Raw genomic sequence first — 26,594 nt, forward strand, 5'->3', positions numbered from 1 at the left:
TGTTCCTTGGAAATACTTGATCCTGCAAATCAGCGAACAAAGATATAGAGAACGAAAGCCTTTTCCTTACCTGTTCCAATTTGTTAACACATAAATCCAATCTGCTACGGCGCAAGGGCAGTATTAGTTTTTTTTATTTCTTATTAGCTCGGGAAGGGTAATCGACGTCGAGTTGATACCATTAATTATTTTTTTTCCGCATGCGCTCCGTTTGGATGAATTGAATCATACAACGTGATTGGTTAAAGTTTTCCATCTGCAGTTGTCGCAATTTCACCTGGGTCGCTCACGTGCTGGCCATTCTTAGGGACGGACCATTATTTTTTTTTTGACGGGGGTTCGAGGTGGGGGTGGTGTTGGGCAGTTTTCTGGGGCATGAAATTTTTCTCACCTTTAGGTTGTGCATGAATTTTTTTGGTGTGCAATAGCTTGGGCAAGAACCTTTTTAAAGTCAAACACAGGACCTGGATTGTAGAAAGCACTTGTTCAATTTTTTCCCCATAGCTCCCCTTGCACGAGTTTTTTGTCAACCGTTTATGCTGTGCAGGTATGCGTTTTTTAGGAAATTGCCTAACCCCCGCCCCTCCACCCCCTCAAAAAAAATAGTGGTCCGTCCCCTAGCAGATGAAGATGCTTTACCTCGATGTCTTACGCTGTGTTGCAAAGCAATCGACTGGAGGACGCGCAAAAAAGTACAAAATAAAACTATTTCCGTAAATTTTATTGTGCCCATTTTAAGGATATGCTTTACATTGTTTAATCACTCTCATCTCTTAAATTTCTCAATATTAATGACATATTTTTAACTAAAACATGAAATAGTAGATACCAATTAAAAGATGTATGTACCCATTAAAATGTAAAACTCGATCTGGACTTGAAATACAAACTCTTTAATAAGATCTACTTAGTTAAAACTTGAAATTGTTGGTACAAATATAATACCAAATTTTCCTGACAACACTCAAATGTGAAGTCCAAGCCAGACGTCGAACAGACCTCCAGTCAGCTTAAAGTAGCACCTCTTTTTCGCCAATATAAATGAAGATTTTACGATGTAAAACTCGATCTTTTGTTCCTAGAGTAATTCAGATAAAGAGGTGGTCGTTCTGATTGATACGCGAATCTGGTTTGGAATTAATTCCATTAGATAACAACAGGATGGTTAAATTCGAACGAACCATCAAGAAACAAGTTCTTTAATTCGACTTATTTTTTTTCTAAGGAATTTATTCCATTGACTAAAGAATTTCAGGTTGATTGAAAATAGCTATTCCAAATACCAGATTGGCGAAAAGAGACCGCACTTTAGGCCTTCCGTTACTTGAAATTCTCTTATTGAAATTTTTACACTTGCACCCAAGAACGATTTTAAAATGGTTTGGTGAGACTATTTTCTATATACAATGTTAAATTTCTTTTAAAATCGTCTACTCTCTGATAAATTGCAGTAAAAGTTACTCATAAGTTCCCATTTCAAAAATTTCTTTGTCTGATACCTTGGCAATGAACATATAAACTGTGCTAATGTGGCAATCAAGGTGTTCACCCGTGAGGCCAAATATGTTCGAAATACAAAATCTCCGTACCGATTTTCATACATTTGAAAATTTACTTGTTGGGAGAATTTGTTGGAAACCAGACTTTCTTAACGGTGATCATTTTGCAAATTCTCCAAACCAGTTTGCTGAAGTTTATATTGACAATGTGTGGAGAAACTAAATGTCCATCTTTCTTGGGGCTTCAGGGTTGCTGAATCAAATTGTTGATCATTCATCAAACACAAAAACGTCCCTTTGCCTTGATTGCCGCAGTATAGAGTCTTCAGCCATTTTGCCATGTTTCAGTGGCCTCAAAATACGTTTGGAAGAAGGAATGGTAAATGCGGGAGTAGAACACGTGACGGGTTTCCCGCCAAATCTTGGCGCTGCTGAAGGTGGTGACGTAAACTCGTTGACGTCAAAAATCCACGTGCCGATTCGGCTTCTCCCAGAAGGAGTAGGGAGTGGTGATGGGTTTGAATTCGGTGTGCTGTTGCTACGGCTTAGCCTCGACGACGATCGAACCGGCGAAACGTGCTTCAACGGTTTTAATGGTTGAAACGTTTGTTTTCGAAGCGGTTTTAGCGCAGGAAGTCTTCCTTCGGTTTTCCCTGTTGCTGCTAACTCTGTACTGTCGTCTTTTCTACGAGCCTGAGTTCGAGGAAGGGACTCGGAATTCTGATGCTCTTTTCGAGAGCTGTTCTTGATCCGTCGAAGCTTGACACGTTCCTCAAGCGTTTGATATACGGCCACGTCACTGTCGTAGAAGCTATCCGAATCTTGTACGGACGATGAAGACTGAGCTATTTCTCTCTGTTCGTTGTCTTGCAGTTCATCAAGTCTCGACGCAAAAGAAATTGGTTTCTCGTTTTCCTTTTGCGTCTCCATTTCTTGACCCGCCCCCCTCTTTATGGGAGTCTCTGCTCTGGAGCTCTGGGAGGATTCACAGGTGTGGTCGATAGCTGTTCCCTTCTCAGACTTCCGTCGTTTTGTTTGCCTTTCAACTTCCGGTGGTTGGAGGTCCTCCGACTTCCGCTTCCGTCCCCAGCTTGAGATGCTGAATGGTGATGCAACTTCTTCTTCCTCTCCTTCCCCATCACTGCTATCGGCCACTGTGCTAAACACGTCGTCATCTTCATCGAAATCGTCCTCCTCATCATCAACTACGGAAGACGATTCAGTTGTGCAGCGCATTTCACTTTGAGACTCGGCACCCTCGCTTTGACTTGATTTTCTTTTTCTTCCAATCCTTGTATCATCTGCTTGTCTGATCTCCTCGTCTTCCCCAAAGCCTAGCTTTCTATTTTCTCCTCCCCTGTTTATGTCTTTTTCAGTGACCGTTTCAACCTCGCGCTCAATATTTTCTCTCATTTCCATGTCCTCTTCACCTGATTCAGCTTCGTGAACGGTGCTATTTTCCTCATCTTCCAAAGTGGTTTGACTAGCGTCTCCATCCATACTCTCCACAATGGAGTTGATTTTACAACTCAGGTCACCTTCAGATGAAAACGACCTGTCAAAATGGGGCACATTGAAGCCTATGAAGTCTTCTTCCTCCTCCTCGTCGGACTCGAACAACCGAGTGATACCAGATCTCTCCTTACGACGTTTGTCCAAAAAAGAGGCCGAGTGGAAATCTTTCTTGATGCGAGGGCTCCCATTCAACAGTTTAATTCCCGCCAGAGATGCACTCAAGTGGTACGGTGATCCACACACTGCAGTTGTTGAGATATCCCCCAAGGAGAGGACACCATCAGATAAAAGCTCTTCTCTGTCTATTGGAGTTTCTTCTTCCATGTTGCGCACAGCTGAATGCACTGTCGACGCACATGTGCTCCTTGGTTCATGAATGGGTCCACTTCGAGGGCTACCAGATAAGGTGCTTGAAACGGACTGAGATGTGAGGTCTTTTAGCTTTAGGGCCTTTCCCCGAGGAGAATTATTCGATGTTCCTTTTTTCCTGCCACTATGTTTTGGCTTCTTTTCTGGCATCTTCGTTTTGGGACTCGCCACTGTCTGACTCCTTTGATTTGAACTTTTGCGTTTCGCTTTGACGCTGGTAAAGGGCGATGAAATAGTTTTTCTCCCTCGACTTTCACCTCCATCACCCGTCTTCGAGTCCACGTCGGGAATTTCGCATTGTGATCTGGTTCTTTTCCCGGGACAAGGGTCGTGATCTTCTTGATCTTCGCGCTTTCTCAAGCTATTCTTTCTGGCCAACGGGGCTTCGTCCGAATAACCAGACTTCTCCGAGCTCACCGGTGAAGGGCAGTATTCCAGCGTGGGTGTGCTCGAGATGTCATCTTCATTCCCATCCGAGGAAGCGTTCTCAGAGGAAGACTGCTTCGATAATGTTTCTCCACTTGATAACTGAATGCTCTCTGTTTCAGATTCGTCTGATTCGGTCTCCAGTACAGGCCTCTTACGGATCACGCACAACTGTCTGCAGTCCGGCAACTTGATTTCCACAACTTCTGAGCCACGAGAAAACTTTCCCAAGCTTTGGTTCGTGTCATGTTTGTTCGTCGTTTTAGCAGCTTCTAGTGCGCTGGCTTTGGACGAGGGAATGTTTTTCTGAGGATCACACTTTGCACATCTAATGGGGTGATCATGCGATTCCATTCTTCTTTCCATGTGCTCCTGCTCCACTGATTCTTGAGTAACCGAATGGGAAACTATGCTCTTTGTCTTTTCAGTAGCATCTGCATCATCACAAAACTCCACAATGGACGCTGGAGCGGAATGCGCGCGTGATCGAGTGAGTCTAGCCACGCTGTCCGTCTGGACGGTTTCAATAGTTCCTTGCTGATCACCCGGAGCTATTTCACTTGATTTCATTACTCTTGCACTGTTGGATTCATCAGAGGTTTGCTTTGTTGTTTTTGGTGAAGACCTCGTTCGCCTCTTTCTCTCCAGATTTTGTTCCTCCATTTGTGGCGATTCAGGGATCTTGGACTCAGATTCGCCACTGCTTCGTTCAGAAAGATTTTCCTTTGTAGAGGATCTCAGGCAAGCCCTTTTAGGACTTTCCATTTGGATGTCCTGCTTGAGTTCTTCCTGCACATTAGGTACAAGAGATTCAGCGCAATCCTTGTTTTCACCGCAGCATCCTTGAAGAGTTTCCTTTTCAGCTGATCTAAGGCTGCTCCTTTTGGGACTTTCCATTTGGATGTCTTGCTTGAATTCTTCCTGAACATTAGGTACAAGAGATTCAATGCAATCCTTGTTTTCACGGCAGCATCCTTGAAGAGTTTCCTTTACAGCTGATCTAAGGCTGGTCCTTTTGGGACTTTCCATATGGATATCTTGTTCAGACTCTTCTTTACGAGATTTAACGAGATCATTATTATGGCGTCCAGAAAGCTTCTCCTTTGTAGCAGATCTAAGGCTCGTTCTTGTAGGACTTTCCATCTCGATGTCTTGTTCGGACTGCTTCTGCAAATTGGATTCACAAGACTTAACACTTTCCTCGTTTTTACTGTACTTTTCAGGAAGAGTCAACTTTGTAGCAGATCTGAGGCTTGACCTGTTAGGGCTTTTCATCTGGAGATCTTGGTTGTATTCCGTTTGCACATTAGTTTCACGAGATTTTTCGCGGACGTCATTTTTACTGTGGGGTTCCGGGAGATTTTTCCCTGTGGGGGATTTAAGAGACGCCATTTTAGGACTTGCCATATGGATTTCTCGTTCGGGTTTTTCCTGTACATCAGCTACACGAGAGTCAACGCGATCCTCGTTTTTACTACAGCGTTCAAGAAGACTTGCCTTAGCAGCGGATTTAAGGCATGTTCTTTTGGGACTTTCCCTTTGAACCATATGTTTAGATTCTTCTTTCGCATTACCTTGGGATTTGACTTGATCTTTGCTTTCTATTCTGCTTTCATCAGGAAGTTGCTGCGTGACACGCGAAGCTCTGGATCGAAGGCGCGATCGTGTCACGTTTTCTTCTGTAGCAAGCGACTCGGGAGAGTGATTTTCTTTGCCACTGCTCTCGTCAGAGGAATCTTGTTGAAGATCGTGTGTTCTTAAACACACGCGCGGTTTCTCGATATTTTGGACAGATGGCCGTTTCTCTCCTTCTTTAGTCTTGTCATCAGGTGACGAATGAATCAGGTTACCTAGAAAAGTGGAGGCACCCGTGCCGCACTTTGAACTCCCCACAACGGGACTGGTCGACGTTGAGTGCGTCTTGGCGCGGGACGCTCGCTTCGCAGATTTCTCATCACGTGTTTTCTCTGAACTCAAACGCTTGTTCTTGACATCCTTGCTAGTGGCACTGTCCATAACCTCGCTAGGACTGCTATTTTTGTTTGAAGAATTTGACAGTCTTGGACTGCTACGCAACTGTCGTGACTCACCCATCTCGACCTCATGGCCGGCTTGGCCGCCTCTTGGTCTCAGCACTCTTGTTGGTGTACCATCTCCACTTGACTTTTTCTTTGGGGAGGAGTCAGTGGTGGAAGTATGACAAGCACAGCTCCTGTCAGAGGAGGGGTTGTTGGGTGTGCGGCAGCTGCTATTTTCGTCCAGGGCTTGGTCGGGTGGGGTTTGACAGTTTGGTATTATTTCTTGTTTGTTCTGTTTTGAGGGCGTTTTCTCTCCGTCTCGATCCACCAGGGATACTCCAGAACTTGGTGGTTTACTCCTAAAACAGCGGAAGATCACAAACGAAACGTAAGACACATAATGAAGTACACTGTTGGTGATCTTCGGAGGAATTATCTTTTTTCGACAACCCCGCCTTGCAGAGAGAAACAGTTCGTGATGTCAAATCTCCCTCATCCCCCGTTTGGTATAATATCAAACTGAAACAGTAAAGTATCCCTTCATTTACTAGATGGTTTTCTAAATTCTCATCACTCATCTGCCTAACAGTGTTTTGAAATTCTAAGGAGATATTGGATGTTGATCTCTCTCTCAATTTTTGGCACGGAAATTCAACCCAAGTAAAACGTTTTCTATACTCACCTGCTGTTTTCCTGTTTTTCTCTCTCTTTCTGTTCATGTTTCAGCAGCATTTTAGCCAAGAAGTCCTGCAAACTTGGTCCCTTACTAATTAATTTATCCAGGCTTTGGTAGTTTGATGAATCTCTGGCAAATGACTGATGACGATCACTGTGAAGGTGCTAAAGGGAATACACAAACAACATTGCTTTTTATTCCATGCCATAGAAAATACAGCTAATCAGAATACAGGAAAGCCATAGTATATTCGATGGTATTACATCCAACCTTCCCATCATTTGCTGAGCATATGGCATATTGACTGTGTTGGCCACTGTATTTTCCATGGCATGGTATAAAGTAGCTATCACTCTCTCACGGTATAAAATGGAATATCTCACTTGTCACTTGTATTTTCTTGACACTTGGTTCAAGTCTTGTGTGTATACCGAGAAAATTCAAGTCACTTGTGGGATATCCCAAGGTGTACTACTCAAAAGCATTGCATAATCCGCCGTCTCGACAAGGACTACCAGGAACTCTCAACTTTTGAACATACCACTCTTCCGCACTGCTAGCGGCCAAACGACCTTTCAATATAGAGAGACCTCTCTGTGGAATGAGTTGCAGCCTTTGCTCAAACTTAGCCCATCCATGACAGATTTCAAACAACTACTCAATAGTAATTACCCAACAATAAATATGTCACAAAGTCAGCAAAAGTACAAGTAGCTGTTACATGCAAACTGGTGTAGTAATGAAATGAAATATTATCATTTGTAAAAGTAAAACAACAGAAAAACATAAAACAAATAAAGTAGAAGGAGCACAGTCTAGATCAATGATGAACAAAACACTTTGCAACAGTGCTAAACAAGTGAAGACATGGTTGATCACCGCAGTTACACACAACTTAAGCAGTTGTGAAATTAAACCCTGAAAAAAAATTCAGGCCTGAACGGGAGTCAAACCCACGACCTCTGCGATACTGGTGCAGTGCCCTACCAACTGAGCTATCAAGCCAAATGGGAGCTTGTCAAACTATGAGTTCGTAATATACCTGTACAAAACAAAACCAGTTTGAATCCTTACCTTGTCCAGGTCCTCATAATGAACACAGCAACACTCACAATATCCTCTCTTTTTGTTCTTGTCCTCTTCTGCTATTTTTCTACAAAAAGTAACGCATTTACGAATTTGGATTTTCTGTTTTAAATTTCCACTTGTAAGTTGAGAAAAGCTGGAAAAATTAATGAACAACACAGTAAAAAAGTACTGTATAATAGCTTCTATTTGGATAGCAAGATATTATTGAACCACCTTGTATGCAGCTTACTAAACAGTACCACAGTTCAACCCGATAGCTTTCATATATATGTTCACACACTCTGGTTTTATCCAGACCTAGAAAAACAGAACCACCAAGTACAGAGTATAATAAACAGTACCATGTAAAAGTGTTGCTCAATAGCATTCATATGAGTGGGTACACACTAGAGTGTCATCCAGACTTATCTAAATAGAACCACCTTATACAGCATAATGGACAGTACCAGGTGAAAGTGCTGCTCAATAGCCTTCATCTGAATGGTTACACACCACGATTTTATTCAGACCTACAAGTTAGATCTACTTTCCAAGGTTAGGTTTAAAAAAGTACCAGGTCTTGCTTAATTAGCTTTCATTACTTGAGTGGTTCTTATTTAGGATTTAGTTTACAGGGAAGAGGTATATGTTTAACACTTCTGGACCAAAGAGTTAAAGTAAGTACATTTCACTGCTCTATTTTCTTTACCTTTTAGTCTTTGCTTGTTCCTGACGGTCATTTTCCAAGTCTTTCTTTGGCGAGTCAAATGGACAACTCCCCAGAGGACCATCAAAATAAATCCTCGGCCACTCCTTCAACTCATGAACCAATGGCTTGTAAGCACGACTATGATCCTCCACCTTGATAAATGGGGCATGCAGCTTTCGCACCTTGGGCTTGACACCCTGTTTTGCAACTCGTCCAGAAACTAATGGCTTGGATGTTGGTTTCTTTTCAATGGTACCATACTGTTCCAACCTTTTTAACATCTTTTCCAGTGACATAATTTCTACACCCCAGTTTGTTGCATTAGCTATGACGTTACTGCTTCCACCCTTGTAGGTAATAGCTCCTTGGGCTGCTAGTGCTTTGCCACGCTTGTCATGTCTGGGGACAGCTGCGCCTGTTTGTTCAGCACCAACCGAGTCAGCACTCAATGGAGATGGTACAGCAGACCCTTTTGCTGATGAACTAGGGGAATCACGATGAAAAAAAAAAAGAAAAATGTGAAAACTGCTTTTACATGCAGGTAACCATGACTAGAGAGTTGATTTTAGATAGCAATCTCAGAAGGATCATTTTAGTGACAGATTTTTTCAATATTTTAAGTTTAACTCCAGAGTGCCTATCAGCTTGAACACTGTGAGAGCATGCACGAGTGTGATTTTCTTCAGTTGCTCATCATTTTTTGAAAAACATGAAAAACTTAATAGTAAGCTGCCAGGCTTTTGCTAATTTTTACACCAGGTTTTCTTTCTTTTGTGGAGGCATGGTGGCTTCATGGTTAGTGCAGTTGTGTTGTGTTCTTGAGTAAGACACTTTGCTCTCACAGTGCCCCTCTCCACCCAAGTGTATAAAGGGGTACTGGTGAATTGAATGCTGGGGGTAACCTTGTGATGGACTAGCATCCCATCCAGGGGGGAGTAGAAACACTCCTTGTTACTTCATGCTACTGAAACCTGAGACAAGTGCTGGCCTGATGCAGGGCTGTGATTAAGGGCCGTAACCCGTAACACCTGGTACGGCTGAGCATGCTTGATGGACCCTTGATGTTACAGGTGAAGTGGACTATAGTTGATACAATTCATCTCAAAGGTAACAAGTTTGTTGCAGGTGTGAAGATCAAGGCTACAGTTGAATCAGCCCTGTGATGGGCCACTTGGCTCATGCACAGACGTTATTTCTCTTACCGGTAATTCACTACAGTAAGAAAGACAACAAGACTTCAAAAGCAAATTCAAGAGGTCATGTTAAATTTTCTACCTTTTTGTGTTCCCAGGAAATGGACTTGGAATTGACAAGATGGGACTTGGTGTGGAGTTACTCCTGGGTGAACAGCGTGTGCTGGCATCTTTACTGGTTGTTACAACACAACTGATGTCCTTGCTTAAAAATTCTTCAACAGTCTGTTTCATAATAAAGAGAATTCAAGAATTCAAAATTTATATTCAGAAGCACTTTACCTTATTAGAGTCAAGTTCATAGTTTCAATGTATATGTATTTTAAATCCTCTACTGTATTTTGACAAACCTACATCACTGTCAGGCTTAAGTACAGTACATACATGTACAATGAATTAAACAAATAAATTAAGTACTCTTGCCCTAACAATGTACATACAGCTGTAGCAAATTCTAAAAAATTTATCAGCGTGTGGTCTATGTGGAATTCTGCTTTCAGTATAGAGCAATCATTTACTGAATGCCATATTCTAGCCCTGAGGGTGGTATCCTATTACTGTAGCTAATGCACCGGACTCTAAATAAAGTGGCATTGCAGTCTAATTTTCTGCACTGGCAAATGTCACTGCATAGGGTAGTCTGGGGGCATGCTCCCCCATAAAAATGTGAAATCTAGAAGCTTGGAAATGCTATTTTGTGCATTCTCCATGAGATATTTTGACAAATAATTGAAAGTTGTAAATTTATTGTAAATTTTATGAGTCCATAAGCACATTAGATCCTATGTTAAACAACCCCACAAGCTCCGTGGCTTTGAAAACTATCATTTTAAAATAACGGTTGATTGATTGATTGAAGTGTAAAATGATAAGTATTTTTAGAGCTTACAATGATATTTTTGATGTTTTGTTAACTTGATGCATATCTCGCTACTTCTGCTATCTTGATTTAATATGTTCAGTGAAATCTAAGGAGAGTACCAAGCCCCATCTGGAATCACGAACTCTCTCCAAGTTTCTCCTCACATTGTTTAATCAAAGAGGCTGCTAACCACGCGGAGAAAATAGAGGACTGTAAACGGTCTCTTGTCTTTTAATTGCTATCCTTTTGATTGCTCTTTCGTCAAGATGAGCGAATCAGTTGTGAAAAGTTGCACAGGTAAACTAATCAGAGTAAAGTTCGAACTATCTACACATAACACTCCACAACAAATATAATATTTTTTTTTGGGGGGGGGGGGGGTGAGGGGGGCAACTGCCACCTTCGTTCCTGCACTACATATAGCTATGGCCTTGTCCCAGGAGATTAAATTGCATGGTGACATAATTTAAAGGTCATACATTGCAACACCTGTTATGACTGAGATGTTATGGGTGAACTTGTTTGCTGTTGATATAACTGTTACAGGTGTAAAGATCAAGACTCACAATTTGATGACAGCCTTGCAATACAGAGTAGCATACTGGCAAACTGCCTGGCCCACTTTATTCCAAGGTAAAGTTGCAAAATAAGCTTCCTGAGCAATTATTCAAGGTATAAATAATGAAATAAAGAAAGGCAGTAAACTTTAGGGGAATTTCATCAAGAAGATTCCTCACTCTTACCCCTCCTAATTCCTTTATTCGAGCTTGCAAACTGTGCACTTTCCTATAACCTTGAAGATCCAAGTAGAATGTCTCGCCTTTTAAAGGTGCCTGCTGAAATTCAAGCCTTCTCTTTCCTCTGGGACTTATTTCTTGAAACAGGAAGGAGAAAATAAATTTCACAACTGGACTGAACAAATGAAAGTCTGTGCAGAAACTAACCTTATGCATACATTCCAAGAATCAACATGGAAACATCAACTATTCCTTGTAAGTGCATGCACAATACAATTCATTCCAGCGAAATCTTTGCATGTCGCCTCAAAATGAAGCGGTTGAATCTTACTACACTGAAGCACCACTCTTGGGAATTGAGATCAATATGCAAGAGTTCAATCAATTTCAGACGATTTATACATCACACAACACAGATTTGATCTGTTTTGCGGAAAGTGCAGCGCAGCAAAATGGTTGTGATAACATTTAAGGTCCTGTTTTCCGACATCAACATAAAATCAGACCAAGATCCTAAACGCTTAGTGAAAACAAATTCATGTCCACGGCCGTAAACGCCAAAACAAAAGAAATTAACACCATAAGCGTCTTTCGCGTCTACAAGCGTAGGGGCCCGAGATTCAATTGAAACGAACTTCAATAGATGCATCAAAGAAGCGTTTTTGTTCCACTTACTGCATTTTCTCGACAGTTCATTCACTGATGGAGTCTTCGTTCTTCTTCGAGGACTTCGACGAACAGCATTCACTGGCATCGACACTCGACGGTTGGAAGACATAATTCGTGGCTCTTTGAAGGAAGATCGCGCTTGATATATCCTCTGATGATAACTGCTGTTAAGAGGTAATCATTGATGTCGACGAAAGGGAACGATTGAGGGAGAGAGAAAGAAAAACGGCGAAAGATCTAGGCTTAAACAAACCGATGTTCAGCTGTTTTCACATGGCGCTTTCCCGGGCTTGAAATAACTGATTTTTTCATGCAAGCGCGGGAAATCCCATCATGCGTTGCAGCCGTATGAGGCTCCGCTGACCTGAAGAACCCATCACGCAAAATCAACGCAAAGTCACGCAAAAGTTTTTCCATTAATTTTCTCCGCGCGGGGCCGGGTTGCTCCATCGTGAAAGCTTCACTAAAAAGGTAAATATAGAGATTCCTATGTATTCACTTACTTTAAGAGAGTAGTTTCATCCAAGGTAGTTTCTGCTGATTTCGTAAATGTCCGCATCCAACACGGACGCTCATTGTAAATACGCACCCGAAATTTTACAAATGCATTGCTAATGTAATGATTCAGAAACCTTGAGGTTTTTCCAGTTGAAGAGAACCTAGATAAGAAGCTATGTAAACGGTAGCACGGGACGCTGGGAAAAACTGAGAGGGAGACAGAAAGGAGAAGGGGGAAGTTATCCGATGGACAGGGATAAAAGTCTATTATGACACCACAAGGACAGGGATTGATGAGAAATAAAAGCTAAGAAGCGCTCATCATACCACCCCCCCCCTCATTAATATGCAGGGAGCAGAATATGCATCACCAATTCTCTCTTTGCCTTGCTCAGTCTTCTTCCTTTAGCCTATGCACAGCTACAGTGCACTCACCTATTTAGCTAAGGAATGAGTTAGAGTTAAACACAGAATTGAATTATGTATTAGTTCTGCAATGTTTTAATGTGCACATAGAACATTGTGTGGTTCCAGAAAATATCTGTACCCACCCCAAGGAGTGTTATAGGAAAAAAGGCAAAATTTTTTATAGGAAACTATGAACCAAAACTGCATTTTCCAGAGGGCTATTAGTTAGTTTCTGGAACAACACATTGAAAAGGCATGTAAGTTCACTTTGATGTTTGTGAATGAGGTACAGAATTGGAAATTGAATAATATTTTGCTACAAACTGGGAATTTCTGGAGGAATGTGCAGATATGGTTGTATCCCAATAGCTGCAAATGAGACTAAAAGTAAGAGTGGTTCTTATTATAATTATTATTGAATCAAACTTGACAACCGCACAATAATAATAAATTCTTCAAATATAACTTTACTTTTTGTGTGTTATTCCTAAATAAAAATTGCATTCATTTTTGACAATAACTCCCAGCAACATACATGTACTGGTAAAATTAACCTTGTCAACATTGTCTTTAAAACTCAGAACGTAATTTCATCATTTTGACACAACATCCGTTGCTAAAAACTCCTGACCATAGATTTGTACATAAAATGGCTCTCAGTCCTGACATTTCTCTTTCCAAAACACCTACAAATAATAGACAACAAGGCAATATACAAGAGAAACTATATATAACATTATTATATTAAATATTCACAAAATATATGATCCATTTTGCAACAAAACGCAACCTCTTCATATTAGAATTGAAACACCAACTAACAGATTTGTGTTAAAAATATACAATGTCTTGACTCTTGAGCACACATTTGCATAATTTGTAATTTAATCAAAGTACTTGTGAAAGTTTATTTTTGATTCAGTTTTATTAACATGTAAATACATTATCTAGTATTGTAGGCTTGCAATGCAACCTTTTGTACACACTGCATGCTTGATGCTAGATAATATTGCAAGTTGATATGTGTGGCACCAAATGGGTTAGAGAAAACCAGTTCCAAAAGCCATCCAGTTCCTGACACATGTGAACAATTCATTCACATCTGTAACAGTCATTTAGACCATCTGGGATTTTTGCCAAGCTTCAGAGCCAGAGTACACCTTCAGGAAGGCGCCATGAAATAGGCCACATTTGTATTCTTGGCATTGGACTGGAACTGGCTTGCAATTGCTGCTAATGCGGGGAATCTTTTCGAATGCAAATGGAATTTATCTCTTTTTAATGACATTTCCTCCGCATGAGCCTCCATTGCAAGCTACTTCCAGTCCAATACCGAGAATACAAATATGGTCTTCTACATCTAATGAATATTACTAAAGACATTTTGATAGTAGCAATGAAACTAATTTAACTCAACCAGTTTTATACTGAATATATTAGGTCCTGTGTCGTATAGTGACAGTGACATGCCTGCAAAAATATTCATGTATACTGATACACGAAGATTCTGGTTATGTGATGCATTGGGGAATATGAGACGATATCTAACTTTCGTGAGAGTGAGTAGGATTTCAGTGCACATCACCTTGGAAGGGCTGGCTTAGAAAAAAGCAGGACATGTGTGCTCAATAACACAGTTCTTGCAATGCTCTCTTATGTACATGAAGGTTTCATAGCTGATGTTGCATTCCTGCAAGTTTAAGTACTGCACACTGCAACACTGTGCTGCAATAGTCTTGACTCCAGTGTCAGTCACACGTTCGCATCCTCGTATACTGAGCTTTTTCAGTTGAGGACAGTGTATGCCTATAATGTGAAGGCCATTGTCTGTGATGTCACACTTTCCTGCATCAAGAGATCTCAGCTTCAAGCAGTTTTGAACAATGTGAGTGATGCCAACATCTGACACAGCTTCACATCCTCTGATGTTCAAGTACTTTAACTTTACACAATGCTTTCCAATGTACTTCATAGCAGTGTCTGTCACTGGACATTTCGCTGCACTCAGATATTTCAGACTTGGACAGTTCTTGGCAATTTCCTTCAAACTAAAATCTCTAACTTTGTAGCAGTCACTAACACTGAGCTCTTTCAGGTGAACACAATGCTGTGCAATATGTTTGACACCAACATCTGTGACACGACTGCACCTGCGGAGATACAAATTCTCCAGTAAACCACAACTGAGACCCACTACTCTCATTCCCAAGTCATCAAAAGCGACACAGTCACTTAAGTCCAAATGCCGCAACTGGAGAAAAGTTCCGTGATGTCCCAAGCCAAATCCATTAGCCACTGGGGCTGATATGCTGTTCACACAGGTGCAACCACTGGTATCGAGATGGCTAAGGGTGTGGCAATTCAGTAATATGTCATGAAGACCCTTGCTTGTGATACAACAACAGCCAGAGACATCAAGCTCTTCCAAGTCTATGCAAAATCGTGCCACAAAACCCAAACCTTTGTCAGAGAGAAGTTCGCACCCATTTAATTTAACTGAGTGCACTGTGATGCAATAACCTTGTGTGTCCATAGCTAGTTTTGCCAAAATGTTCCGTAAAACTTTGTTGATGTCGCTGCCTTCATAATTGGCAATTTGGATTGTTGACCACAGTACTGGATCCCAGCAGAGAGCCTGCCATTTTTGACAGACACCTGATGCCTTGCAAAGGTCTTTTGTCGACAGGTAAGAAAGAATGAGAATCAAAATATCCTCAGGTAGATCGTTCAAAGAGTTGATCCCAAATGTTGACTTTTTCCTGGGATAATGTGGAAATATGTCTTCAAACGCGCTGTGATCACTGATGGTTGTTGAATCGCTATCGTATCTCGCCCTTGGTGGAGGTGGTTTTACTTTTTCCACTTTTGTAAGTCTGTTACGTAACTGAGCTTGCAAAGAGTCTTTCCTCTTAATTTTACGAGCTTCTTCCTCTGGTGAACTTTCATTGTAACCAAGGCTAGTATTATTAGCATTTCTCCCTTTAGGAGAAGGCAAATCTGCATCATCTTCAACATGACCATTTGAGGTTCCTGGTAATTTGGCCGTAGAAGAAAGAAGCCCGTTAGATTTGAAGTTCACACCTTTCAAGATTAGGTTCCCATGATCTCTGACAGAAACACTGAATTTGTCCTTCTCAGAAGACATGGTGGAAATAGGTTCAGTGAAAGACTGTGATGAAGTGCTTTGGACACTATCAGTGTCTGTTGGCCAGTTGTTTGACTTACGTCTTCCACCAGGATTTGTCTGTAGTCTAACCGACGGTCCAAGTCTTTGTGCTAATTCCATGTCATTTCCACCATTTTGTCCTTTAGTTCTACCCTTATTTCCTCCCTTTTTGTACTTTCTTTTCAATGACATATCCTCATTAGCTCCTATTTCTTCTCTTCTTTCTGCTTCCACAAATATTATTCGGTTTCGTGCCCTGAAATCACTGTCAGTGTCGGAGCTTGTTTTTGAAGATAAAGTTCCTTTCATGTTTGTTCCTGCTTGAACAAGTTTATCCAGTGAGTCAGTTGACGCACGGCTTAGCTTCTTTTGAAAGTCACCACTCTGGCCATTTTGCTGTTGCTTCCTTACTACTCTAGAATCCTGGTCCTGTGTATGAAATGTAGTGGCATCTCTTTGGTGATCGTGAACTCTCTGTTCTCCATTCATTTTGGTGAAGTCTCTCATATTCTTACCCTCTATTTTTGCAGCACTATTAGGTGGCCTTTGCCTTTCAGCTCTGCCTCTGGTTTCCATTCTTGCATTTGCCTGAGCACCAGCAGACTTGTGATTCACCATTGCAGGGTTTCCACCTTGCTGTGATCGTTCATTGCCTTGTCTATCCTCGCTATTTCTTAGAAACTCAGGCACGGCTAACTCTTCTCTGGGTATCATCAGCCCTTGACCACTCCTCGAGGAGAAATCTGGATCCTTAAGATTCCGCTTCACCACTGGAGATGTACCATTTTCATGATGGCGCTGTGTTTGAGTATCCTTCAAGAAATCTGGGACCTCATACTCCTTTAAAGGCATATGAATTGAACTTTCCCTGTGGTTGCTGTTGACTGGGACAGGACCATTCAGGTTTGACGTGGCAGTCTGGCCTGGTGTAGGAGAGAATTCCTTTCTGGGATGACCTTTTGGGGATTTCCCCTTTCTTTTCTTGTGTTTATCTGAAACAAAACAGTCATTCTGTATGAGTAGAAATTTAGGAGCATACAAACAGGACTTACATGTAGACATTTAATTCCCAATAGTAATTATCATCCAATTATCTTATAGTATCACTGTGGTGTTATCAACATCAAGACAGCAGACAGGTCTTGAAAGAATATTACCTCTTCTGTCTGATTGCAGTATATTTCTAATGAGGAATGGACTACTGATTCATTTTTTCCTTTGAAGGTGTGGGGTGAGGGAAAAATGAGAGAAAAAAGGTGCAAAGCAAAACATAGAAGGAAATGAAAAAGGCAACTCCTGCACAACATGAAGTTGGAGAAACATTCATCATCAGAACAAATTTTCAACCTGCCCCTCAGGAAAATATGTTTACTCACCCCTAACTTCATAAATGAATGCAGTTATTGTATTATTGTCTTTGGGAACTTGGTGTTGGAGGGTAGGTGCTTCTAACAGCCCTGTATGTCTGCCTTAAGTCCTGTAGCCCTATATTTTTTATGCTAGAATGTAGAATGTAGGACTGTACTACTAACAATAATTTTTTTTCTGTGTCACAACATCTGGCAAATAATTTGTTCTGTTTTCTCTCTCCATATTTATCCATCAACACAGAATCATGGGCATACAAAATAACATTTACTATAATTTAATTACTGTTTGGAGCTGACAAATTAATGATTGATGAATTTCCCTAAAACAAAGTTCAACTTCATCGACAATTGCATGAAATGTGCCGTCTAGGACATGATCACTGTCAGAAATAAGAGAAGAAGTCACTGGAAATAGTTTTGAGCACTCATTGACAAGCAGGGAGTGGTTTAACCTTGTACTCAAAAAGGTCACTCATGAGAAGCTGTGAAAAAACGCAAAAATCTAAGATGCTTTTTACATGTATATTGCAGAGGACAAATGCAAATTTCTTTGCTGTGGCAAAAATCTTAAAGAATATAATTAACTTTGAAAATGTCATAGTCTGTGGCTAAAAATTTTCATCTACCTGTATGTTCTTTTACTCACAATAATTATAGTAACTTATATTAGACCTAAAAACTAATCAACCTTGTCAAAATATTTCATTATTCTCAATGAACAACCAGTGATAACAAGATTATAAGTATAACAAAACATTCAAAGCAAAACATGATCAGCAATTGCTCCCCTGAAGAGCATATTGTCTTTAGACTTCAAACTTTTTGTGTGAACATGACATGTAAAGATAAACTTGACACTGGTGTTGCATTGTCAAGTCTTTTAATTAAATTCGTAATTCTATGAAAAATGCAAGCAGAGCTTGTTAGCACTTCCGCCCTTCATCTTCTGACAAGTCAAAGAATGTAGCTTGCTGTTTTATAATCACTCATACTTGATACCAATGGAGAGTTTGACAAAGAAAACCGGCATGTGAGCACATTTTCTAATTAATTGACAGAACAAGTTGCGTAACACTATTTGTTTGTGGCACAATGATTTTTTATTATCTTGTTAAAGATTAATACTTTGTTATGTGAAATCAATGAGGAATGAAGTCATTGTAGCCCAAACCTAAACTGCTTGGCCACACAGAAAGTAAGTTATACTTTGGAGCCTTTTACCAAAATCAGCGATGACAAGTTTTCCAGCCTGCATTAAATTTTGTGGCAAGGACATGAATTAGAGAACAATACTTACAAGTGCTAGGCCTTTCCACAAATATCTTGTTACTTTTTTGGGGATATTTAGAAAATTTAGTTATATTCATATGGCTATTTTGGAATTAGCCCTGTGTTTTCCTCCCTGTCTTCTTGAAACAGCACTCAATAATTTATATGCCAGAAACAATCTGGTTTAGTGATGTCCCCCATGAAAAATGTAATCTGCATCACTAAATGCACTAAAGCAGGAATTTTCCTAAATGGTAGATGCTGGTAATATCAAAGCATCTGAATCTTCCTCCCTGACTCCTACTACTGCAAGAAAAGTTGTAAAATTTTGGCCTAAGTGATTCAAAACTGGCTTATCATCAATGTACAAATAAGAGATATTAAGAGGGTTTTTCCAGATATTTCGAAAAAAATTTAATTTGTGATATTCAGAAACATTTTTTGAGAATTTCTGGAAAGATGTCTCTAGAGATGATTTTACATGATATTTGTGGAAAGGCCAGTAACTTGTGCTTTAATTTGCTGCCAGGTTTTAGAAACATTATGCCTAAAGTAATGTTCTGCAAGATACAAATGCTTGGCTGACATTTTATGTGTGTATGGAATGAAACATTATTATGCCATAACACTTGTCAATAAATTGAAAATGCTGATTTAAACATATCAATTTCTCAATTTCTATCTAAAATAAATAAATCAATAAATCAGCAAAAAAATAAATACAGTACTATGGATACAGTATTTTACTTTTTCATATGTTAAAGTTTCAATCACCATAAAATATAGAATGGCAAATCTTAATGAATGTGAGCATGTTTAACCTTGATGCCAGGCACTGTTCAATGGCAAAGAGTTACCAGATGAATATAGACACATTAAGTGACCGTTGCAAAAATATTCAGACATGATGCTGAAATGAAAGGTTGAGAGTACATCCAGCTACTTTGGATTCAGGAACCAAATCCAGTACAGATCGACACCAGTAAACTAAAGAGTTCAGTAAAAGGCAAGAAATCCTAAATTGGTAGATTGAAACAATTTTCCAAAAGAGTTTTAATTGGTTGATGGATCACAAGTAGTCAAAACGAAAGAAAGTGCCATACACATGCCCAGGCACAAAACCTAAGCATCGAGAGTGAATATGACCTCAGACACATTCATCTTGAAAAATTCAGGACATTTTGGCTGAAAGAGTGCACATAAGTTTCGAAAACACCCCAGTTATATGGTTTGAACTTATAAAGCATTGAAATTAAGCCTCTCGTGAGTGGTTCACAGAGTTAGTACACAAGGGTAAAGTTTGACAGATTTCCTGCTCTGATACAAACTAATCAATCCATACCCACAATGTGATACAATGTAATACAATGTAATTAACTGTTTTGCAATACTTGGTCTTCTGCATGGACAAATGTCTTTATGTGACAAAAGCTCTGACCTGTTAGCTTATAGACTACAGCCCCAGTGAGGTTTCAGTTACAGCGATGTAACTCTGATCGTAAAACTTTTGTTTTCATCTTTCATCGATCGAAGCCTAATCCAGATAAAGGATGGACACGTCAAATGTTTCTTTCCTCCCAGACAACGGCTCAGCTAACTAAACGAAGAAGCATGCATGTGAAACGATTTATTTTAATTTTCTGATTTCATTCTGATGCAGGAAAAGATTTCCAAATTCGATTTTTTCCATGGATCCTATTTCAAATTGAAATAAGACAGAATCTATCCGCTGTAACTGAGTAATTAATGCGAAATATGACCTCCAGACAAATGAAACATCAGGAGATAAATGGCAGACAAGATTTGTAACATAATTTTGAATTTACTCTACAATTTCTTGGCATCCTATGGGTGAACCATATTGAACATAGAAATCCTCTCATAACTGCTTGCTGAATCTTCACTTTGAAAGTAGTGTTGTTGTCAATATAAAGCGATATCCAATTTCACACCCTCTTCAAAAACTAAACGAGACCAAATTTACAATTTGAATTATTAATTAGCGAGTCAAATTTCAAGACATTTAATCTCAAAAAAATCAAAAAAGAACTAAATAGAAAGGAAATGGGGTTTTATAATGCCTTTATCGCTTGAAAATGCTTGAAATAAGATCCTAAACTGGCAGGATTTTCACAGTATGTAGCGAGGAAGGGATTACTAAAACGATCACGCGTAGCTCGGAGTAACATGGCCACCGGTGTTGTAAAACAAGCACTGTTAAAAATGTGCAAATGGTTTTAGATTCAATTAAAATTACTCGTACTTTGGACTGACTCTGTGTTTAAGCTAGCATTCTAGAGGTCATTTAGCGAATGAAATACGCATAGTTTGTGTGTACTTTTACACTAGATAAATAAAAAACTACTGCTAACTTCAACCTGCAAAACGATCGATGTACTAACGTTACATTTACATGTAATCTTCGGTACCTTTCGCGAGCGGAAAATAAGGAAATGAAACTGAAATTACTTGATAAATTCTTCACTTACATTGCTTAGTGGAATACATCGAAAGGACTGTAATTAAGCTTAAATGCAAGCAAAATATTGACGATATTAAGTGCGGTCTAATTCTTGAAGTTGCGAAAAGCAAAGATCTCAACAACAAGAATTAATGAGATGTTGTGAGCAACACATGCGGAATTCCGCTTGAAGGCAAATAAATTCCATTTCACAGCAATTATTGGAGCTCTATACCCGGGATAAAACGAAACAAAACCTTCCAAGGGAAAAGAATGCTGCCAATGCACGATCAAAGCTTCTTAGCATACAGAAAAGTACGACCTCCATGTTGATCAAACAAATTCGTCGCGAATGGGTTTAGATGTTTGGAAAAGCTAACACGTTATGTACATATGGTTTTATCTTGCGCTCACACAAATAATACGCCCTTAGTTGACTCTTGACAGTTTCAAATGGTGGAACACGTTGATAAACCTGAGCGATTACAGACCAGAATTTCAATGTGACGCCGTAAGCGCTATTCCACAACAAAAGGCCGTTAGTCGAACTTTTACAGCGGGAATGTGGAACGAACAACTTGAAAATGCCTTAAAATAATAGAATCACGTTTAATCAAGCCTTTTTTATCGAAATAATCGCAGAAAATTGTGCCTGCGGTTCGAAAAAATATGAAATATCCCTTAGCAGTTTCGTAAATTTCGCAGGGATATGTCATTGTCATGCAAAACCATCCTTCACAACTCAGTGTCACACTTGAATTTCAAGTAAGTGTTTGCGCTTTTTTCGACATAATCCAGAAATCTAACACTTTTCTTACCTTCAGGGCTTCTCCCTTGTGTATTTCCCATTTGTTCACGAATAAAATTGCCACCATAAAATCGATCGATATGTTTTACTATGACATCTTCCCATTGACTTTCGCCAAGTGTCCCGGACACTTGTCCTGAGGCCCCAATCTGTCAAATGCTACTCATTTTGTTTATGTGCCAAACAATGCGCTCCAATATAAATAATTAATGAGTCGGATTACCAAAAAGTATGTAAATATATATGAAAGGAACTATTCTTTATTGAAACTCTCCTGTAAATATTTAGTTTCTTGGAGCCGATGAGCGATTTTATTCTCTTCCGGCGAGATAAATGTGGATTCCGTGATTTAGATATCGTACTCGTGTTAAGTATAATATTGGGCGGCCTGTAAATGTTTTTAAAGTGCGTGCTTACAAAGTTATTTCACGCAAACTTGCGTTCTCTCCAATATCGTTTGAAACTCGTCCTAATTTAACGCTCTCAGATGCCATGGGAGAGCTGTCGTGGTAAATTAAAAATCTATTTTTACCAAACTTGTTGCGTGTTTCGTCTCGATTAGACGTGCTGTGAAACTGATAACTGGATTAAATTACGCCTCGTGACCTGATATGGTATTTTAAAACTTAGGCATGCAAGAAATCATTTAAGAAACAAAACAGTGGATAAATTTGTCAACAATAGTGAGATGCTATTGTTCAACTACGGATATTTAATAATTTATAATTGCAGTGCGTCAATTCTGGTGTCTAGTTAAAGTTACTCTTATTTTTAGCAGCCACCGACATGAAACAAATTATGTCAGTTTATTCCCGCATTTCGCAGGTTAGTAGAGATTTCCGAAATCAAGAGCGAAACTGCAACACTATCTCAAAGTTATTGAGCCCTAGAGATCGCGGAGTTTGCTAAAATTAAAATTAATGGAATTGTGTACTCGATCGAAAGTGAAATACATTGTAACGGTATTGATGACGCAAGCACAAGGTAAAGGAATGACAATATTCGGCGTCTCCGTCTGCCGCTAATCAGGAGATCCACTTCCTCCACGCCGCTTCTTTTGATTGATAGCCGAGTTCTCCTCACTTACAACTGTACAGATCTATGGATGTTAGTTTGGAGAATTTTTCGTTACATCAAGTGTTACCTGTCTGTCTAGTAACAATGTGTTTATATTGCTTGGGGAAACAATATGTTCGCTACTATTGTATATTCGATGAAATGCTTGCTTCTCTTTAAAATATTGATACAAAGTGTCAGGTATGGAGAGGGAGGGAGGGAGGGGAAGGGGCTATTATGTCGTCTTGCTTAGAGGTGTAAATCCCAGCATGATTTTGGTCAGGAACAAATGCCACTATTTTTAGCCGTCAAGGTATCTTTTTTAGGGTTGCACGCGAGGAAGAAATAATTGAAAGCGTGGAAATGCATGTAGAATATACTTGTAGGAGAAAGTATTCGATCACAACGTGTTTTATCATAACAGTGCATCGTTGTCTGTCTGCTTTCAAGTGTCTTAAAGTGTTGTAATTGTAAAGCTCTAGCCCACAATTTCAATTTTCCGACTCACCCACCCGTCCCTTACTTTAACATCGAAGTTTTCCCGGGGGATCAGATTATCGCAGCTGATTTCCGAAACTGAAAAAAGAAACTATATTGGTTTATACAGCCTGCGTATAGTCTAGCACTATATGAGAAATGTATGAATACCAATGAATCTGCATGTGGAGTCAGGGTTATTAAACTGTTGAAAGGCCCAAGAACACAGGAAGCCATGACAAGCGGTAATTGGGTTTTAAATAATTCACTACCGGTTTTAAAAGCCGCGATGAAACCTACAGTTATCTACTTAACAGAAATGTCAACGGTCTGTCAACATATCCAACGTGCTTCACAATAGCTACTCGTAAAACATGTGAAATATTTTTGTAAATCTCCTCTTTACGCCCCTGAAGAATGCTGGTAGTCAGGCCAGCCAAAACGTATTCCGTATTTACATGTAAAAATCAAGTTAAATTCGTCGTTACGTCGGCTTTGCTTAGTTTTCGTGTACATCTTCAGCCGACTCGATCAATTTTGTATGTCTGACGCAATCCGTGCAATGTACACTATCGTGCAAGTTGCAAGAGTAAGTTCGTAGACAAGTGTTTATCAAATAATTCTTAAATTGCGATGACGTTAAGATACAAACGTTCGAGATAATATAATACTCGTGATAGAAGAAAAGGACTCAACATTTGTACAGAGTACTCACGTTTCGTGGAAATTCGCTCTTCGCTCTGGTTGAGAGTTCAATCCTTCGCTGATAACTTTACCTATATCATTGCAATCTAAGTTATCGATATTTGATCATGGTATAGTCAAGATGACTTCACTGTTTCTCGAATACAGCCTAACTAAACTGGGAACTAAATAAAGTCATCCGTTTGTGACATACACCGGCAAGATTAGTGTTCAGGTTTGTTTGTTAGCTCTTCTCTTATCAAGTGTCGCTGTATGTTGTCATTTATAATTACATCAGTACAATTGAATGAGTGATCAGAGAACTAAGACGTCACGAGAGGGGTAACATTAACATGTCTCTATATCAAGTTAGTCTGAATTCTTTGAACTTGATTTACGTACCAATCCAATTGAAACCCGATTTATTATATGGTTAGCTCTGTGAGCTTAGCTGTGATTGGCTACCCGAGCGGGCAAGATGGTGCTATCTGGCCCGCTCGGGATTACCCACTGTGTGCCGCAAGAAAATATTTGGGTTTTCTTTCCATATAATAAAGCCGTTATTAACCAAGCATGAGGTCAAGATGGCTGGATATTGGCCTCGTTCTTTTTTTGCGTGTTTATGGACCGGGACGGAGTGAACACGTAAAAAAAGAACGAGGCCAATATCCAGCCATCCTGACCTCATGCTTGGTCAATAACCCATATATGCAGGATATGAGCAGCAGTTAAACGCTGCTTCAGGCCAACAAAGGTGCCGCGACGCCAGGAGGATCTCGTAAGAATTTGGCACAGTTAATGCCTCAACGTGTATTATAGATTAAAAGTAAAGAGAACCGGAGGACGGACAACTTCTGCCATAAAAAAGCTAAAAGTAAAAATTACTAAAACGTTTCGGTCTTAGACCTTCATCAGTTGCCTAGGTAGGATATGAGCTGTAGCTCGTTAAGTAATGAGCTCAGCTTATTTTTCCCTGATCCCCACACTCCTCGCGGCTGCCTGCCACAATAATATTCGCGAAAAAAGCAATTGGAAAAACATACAAGTAAAATACAGTGGATGGTCGTTCGATATGGAAATAAAACCCGCGGCAAAAAGATTTTCATGTCAGCGAGAGAAGGTAGCGCTGCTGAAACGTGTAACTTCAACCTATATCCCAACGCCTTTTCCCTTGCTTGGGGCCGGGCGGGAAAAGACCCTGGCATCGGCTGGTCACGTGATACCTCATAATTATTTCGTGAACTATAATTTATGCAACCGCTCGCAAATCCTCTATTCCTATTGGCGGTTAGAATTCCCGCAAAAATACAAAAAATCATTAATTTAAGCGGGCTAATGAAGCTGGTAGGCAACTGCAGGCTAGTGTGCTATCGAGTCTGGTGAATAGAATAAGTTTTCTGTGGTGTTCTGTATGGAGCCGTCGACTCCCAAAAAGCTACATGCTGGAAATTCGGCGTGTGTCGGCTTTGTAGTGGTGCGTAAAAAAACCGTCATATGTTTCGGTTTTTAGATAAAAGCAGCATCGAAAAAAAAAGCTTACTTCGAAAATTCACCATGCCTGTGGAGTGTGGAATCACTGGAAGGGAGGCTGATTGCCTTGTAAAGTTGGTTATCAGGAAATACGAAGCATTTGTCGTCACTAATACAAGGTGAGCGACTTCACCAAAAGATAGGGGTATTCAAACTGAACTTGAACTAGGACAAAACTGTTCAGAGTAGCGCTGCACGAAATTATCGCCATCTTGTAAACAGCCTTTGAAGCTCGCGGCTACCACCCCGCTCCTCCCCCAAGCAAGGGAAAAGGCCCTGGGAACGAGGTTAGTAACCTTGGAAACTTAACTAAAGCTGGAAGTGCGCTGAAGGAAATACTCCATAAAGGTTTCGTGCGCAGTGCAGGAGAAAACTAAAAGAGGAAATTGGCCTTGAGTAGAAGGAGGAGATGGAGAGAAAGAGATTGGAATATCCTTCAGAAGTTATTCAGAAGTTATTCTTCAGATAATTTGAGGTGTTTTTTAGGAGAAATATATCTTCATAAGTTTCATTGGGACTAACTAACATGTCTGTGAAAGATAGCATTATTTGCTGAATGATAAATTTTCTGTTAACAGGTAGGTAAGTGCTTAAGACAACAAAGTTCCATAGCATCCGCCAGTGGTGAAAAGCGAACGTTATGTAGCTGAAAACTCGTTTTCAAACATGTCACACTGCATGCTAAAAATAAGCAAACAAAACAACAATAACAAAACAAACAAAAGAAAACATAAGACAGAAGGCCAATCACATCAGAATGGACTGAAGGAAATTTTTATTCACTGGCTTGAAAATAGGCCACTTCCAAACAATCTCACTCCTGGCCATTTTAGAGTTACATTGTGCCTCTCAGTTTCAAAAAGCGAGTGCTCTTGCAAAACCTTTCACATGAAGATCAGTTTGATTGACGTTTGCGTGAAAATGATCATGAAGGAGGGGGGCGGGGGAAACACATTTTTGTATGAATGGTTTCACACAAGCCCTGACTCGTTTTGAAACAGAGGCAAAAGGAAAATTCCCTCGTTTCATTTCAAATGTCAGGGATCGATTCTTAAATTAGGGAGAGTAAACGTGTTTTATTTACAAAGACGCCTCATACACTCAGAAAATGTTTATTCTTTGAAAG

General features: G+C 39.9%; 2 protein-coding genes across 3 annotated transcripts; both read right to left on the bottom strand.

Annotated features, from left to right (window-relative positions):
* Positions 1-706: 706 nt before the first annotated feature.
* On the bottom strand, positions 707-12,049 carry LOC145488347 (uncharacterized). The gene is made up of 7 exons (XM_081467188.1): positions 11,748-12,049; positions 11,079-11,209; positions 9,556-9,698; positions 8,281-8,763; positions 7,578-7,656; positions 6,510-6,667; positions 707-6,186 (listed from the first exon to the last, which is right to left on the bottom strand). The coding sequence occupies exons 1-7, from the start codon at positions 11,848-11,850 to the stop codon at positions 1,770-1,772; spliced, it is 5,514 nt and encodes a 1,837-aa protein (XP_081323314.1). The 5' UTR covers positions 11,851-12,049; the 3' UTR covers positions 707-1,769.
* A 177-nt stretch (positions 12,050-12,226) lies between these two features.
* On the bottom strand, positions 12,227-26,583 carry LOC145488348 (uncharacterized). 2 transcript variants are annotated; one of them, XM_081467190.1, is made up of 2 exons: positions 23,970-26,583; positions 12,227-16,805 (listed from the first exon to the last, which is right to left on the bottom strand). In XM_081467190.1, exon 2 carries the CDS (start codon positions 16,663-16,665, stop codon positions 14,248-14,250), a length of 2,418 nt encoding a protein of 805 aa, XP_081323316.1. In that variant the 5' UTR covers positions 16,666-16,805; positions 23,970-26,583; the 3' UTR covers positions 12,227-14,247. The 2 variants fall into 2 exon arrangements, with proteins under 2 accessions (XP_081323316.1, XP_081323315.1); XM_081467189.1 differs by lacking the exon at positions 23,970-26,583 and adding an exon at positions 21,732-23,954.
* Positions 26,584-26,594: the final 11 nt, after the last annotated feature.

Source organism: Orbicella franksi, chromosome 5 (genome assembly GCF_964199315.1).
Source record: "Orbicella franksi chromosome 5, jaOrbFran1.1, whole genome shotgun sequence".
Lineage (NCBI taxonomy): Eukaryota > Metazoa > Cnidaria > Anthozoa > Scleractinia > Merulinidae > Orbicella > Orbicella franksi.